At 45.2% G+C, this 871-nt stretch overlaps 1 protein-coding gene across 1 annotated transcript; it reads right to left on the bottom strand.

Moving 5' to 3' along the window:
* Positions 1 to 364: 364 nt before the first annotated feature.
* LOC103736529 (keratin-associated protein 14-like) lies at positions 365 to 871 on the bottom strand. The gene has a single exon (XM_008836047.1). It carries the CDS (start codon positions 869 to 871, stop codon positions 365 to 367), a length of 507 nt encoding a protein of 168 aa, XP_008834269.1.

Below are 871 nucleotides of genomic sequence, written 5' to 3'. Positions count from 1 at the left end.
GGAAGCACTTTTCAAGACAAGAAAATGAAAGTAATGTTACTAAGATATATAGATATTCAATCATATATTTTTATTTAAACTTTCAACTTCACTACACTATAAAATTTAATGCATGTGCATTCTGCCTAATGTCTAAGGGATACATTAGGAAAGAATTACACTTTTATTATTGCATGCCTATGTAATGATAAGATAGCAGTTTAGTATCTCTCTTCAATGAACACATTTTCTAGTTACTGGAATTCATGAGAATAAGTAGAAGTCAAATTCCTAAACTAATGATAGGATAGATTAAAAGGCCGTGTGGATCTTAAAACAGTAGGCAGTAGGAATCATTTACATTTCCACTTTCTCCAATATATGATCAGAGGAAGCCAGACCCACAGGCTGGCCTGTAAGAAACAGACTGACAGCTTTTAGAAGAAAAGTAGGTGGGGCGGTAGAAGTTGGATCCACGATTCAGAGATGAGAAAGCCTGAGGACCGCATCCCACTGAGTGGAATCCATGGGATCCAAAGTCCACGGATGGCCAGCCCCAGCCACAAGATTGGAAGCCCGCGGACCCAAAGCCCAGAGATCCCGAGAAAATTGCCTGGCAGGGAGTGCAGGACACAGAGAAGCTGGGACGGTGGCAGGGCCTGTGGCAGCGAGGGGAAACTGCATAGGATGTCTGGCAGCTGCTGGGCTCACAGAAGGTCTCCTGACAGCCACTTTGGAGAGGGGCGCTCAGCTGGTAGGTGATGGGAGTTTGGAGAACAGGGCTGTAGAAGACACTGCCGGGAAAAGAGGAACCATAGGAGGAGACAGGGTATTGCAGGTAACCCCCAAAGGAGCGGGAGGAGAAGTTTCTAGAGGAGCTGTTGCAGGACAT

The sequence above is a fragment of the Nannospalax galili genome, unplaced genomic scaffold (genome assembly GCF_000622305.1).
Source record: "Nannospalax galili isolate Female #2095 unplaced genomic scaffold, S.galili_v1.0 scaffold136, whole genome shotgun sequence".
NCBI classification, from domain to species: Eukaryota; Metazoa; Chordata; class Mammalia; order Rodentia; family Spalacidae; genus Nannospalax; species Nannospalax galili.
This window is presented reverse-complemented; position numbering and strand designations above follow the sequence as displayed.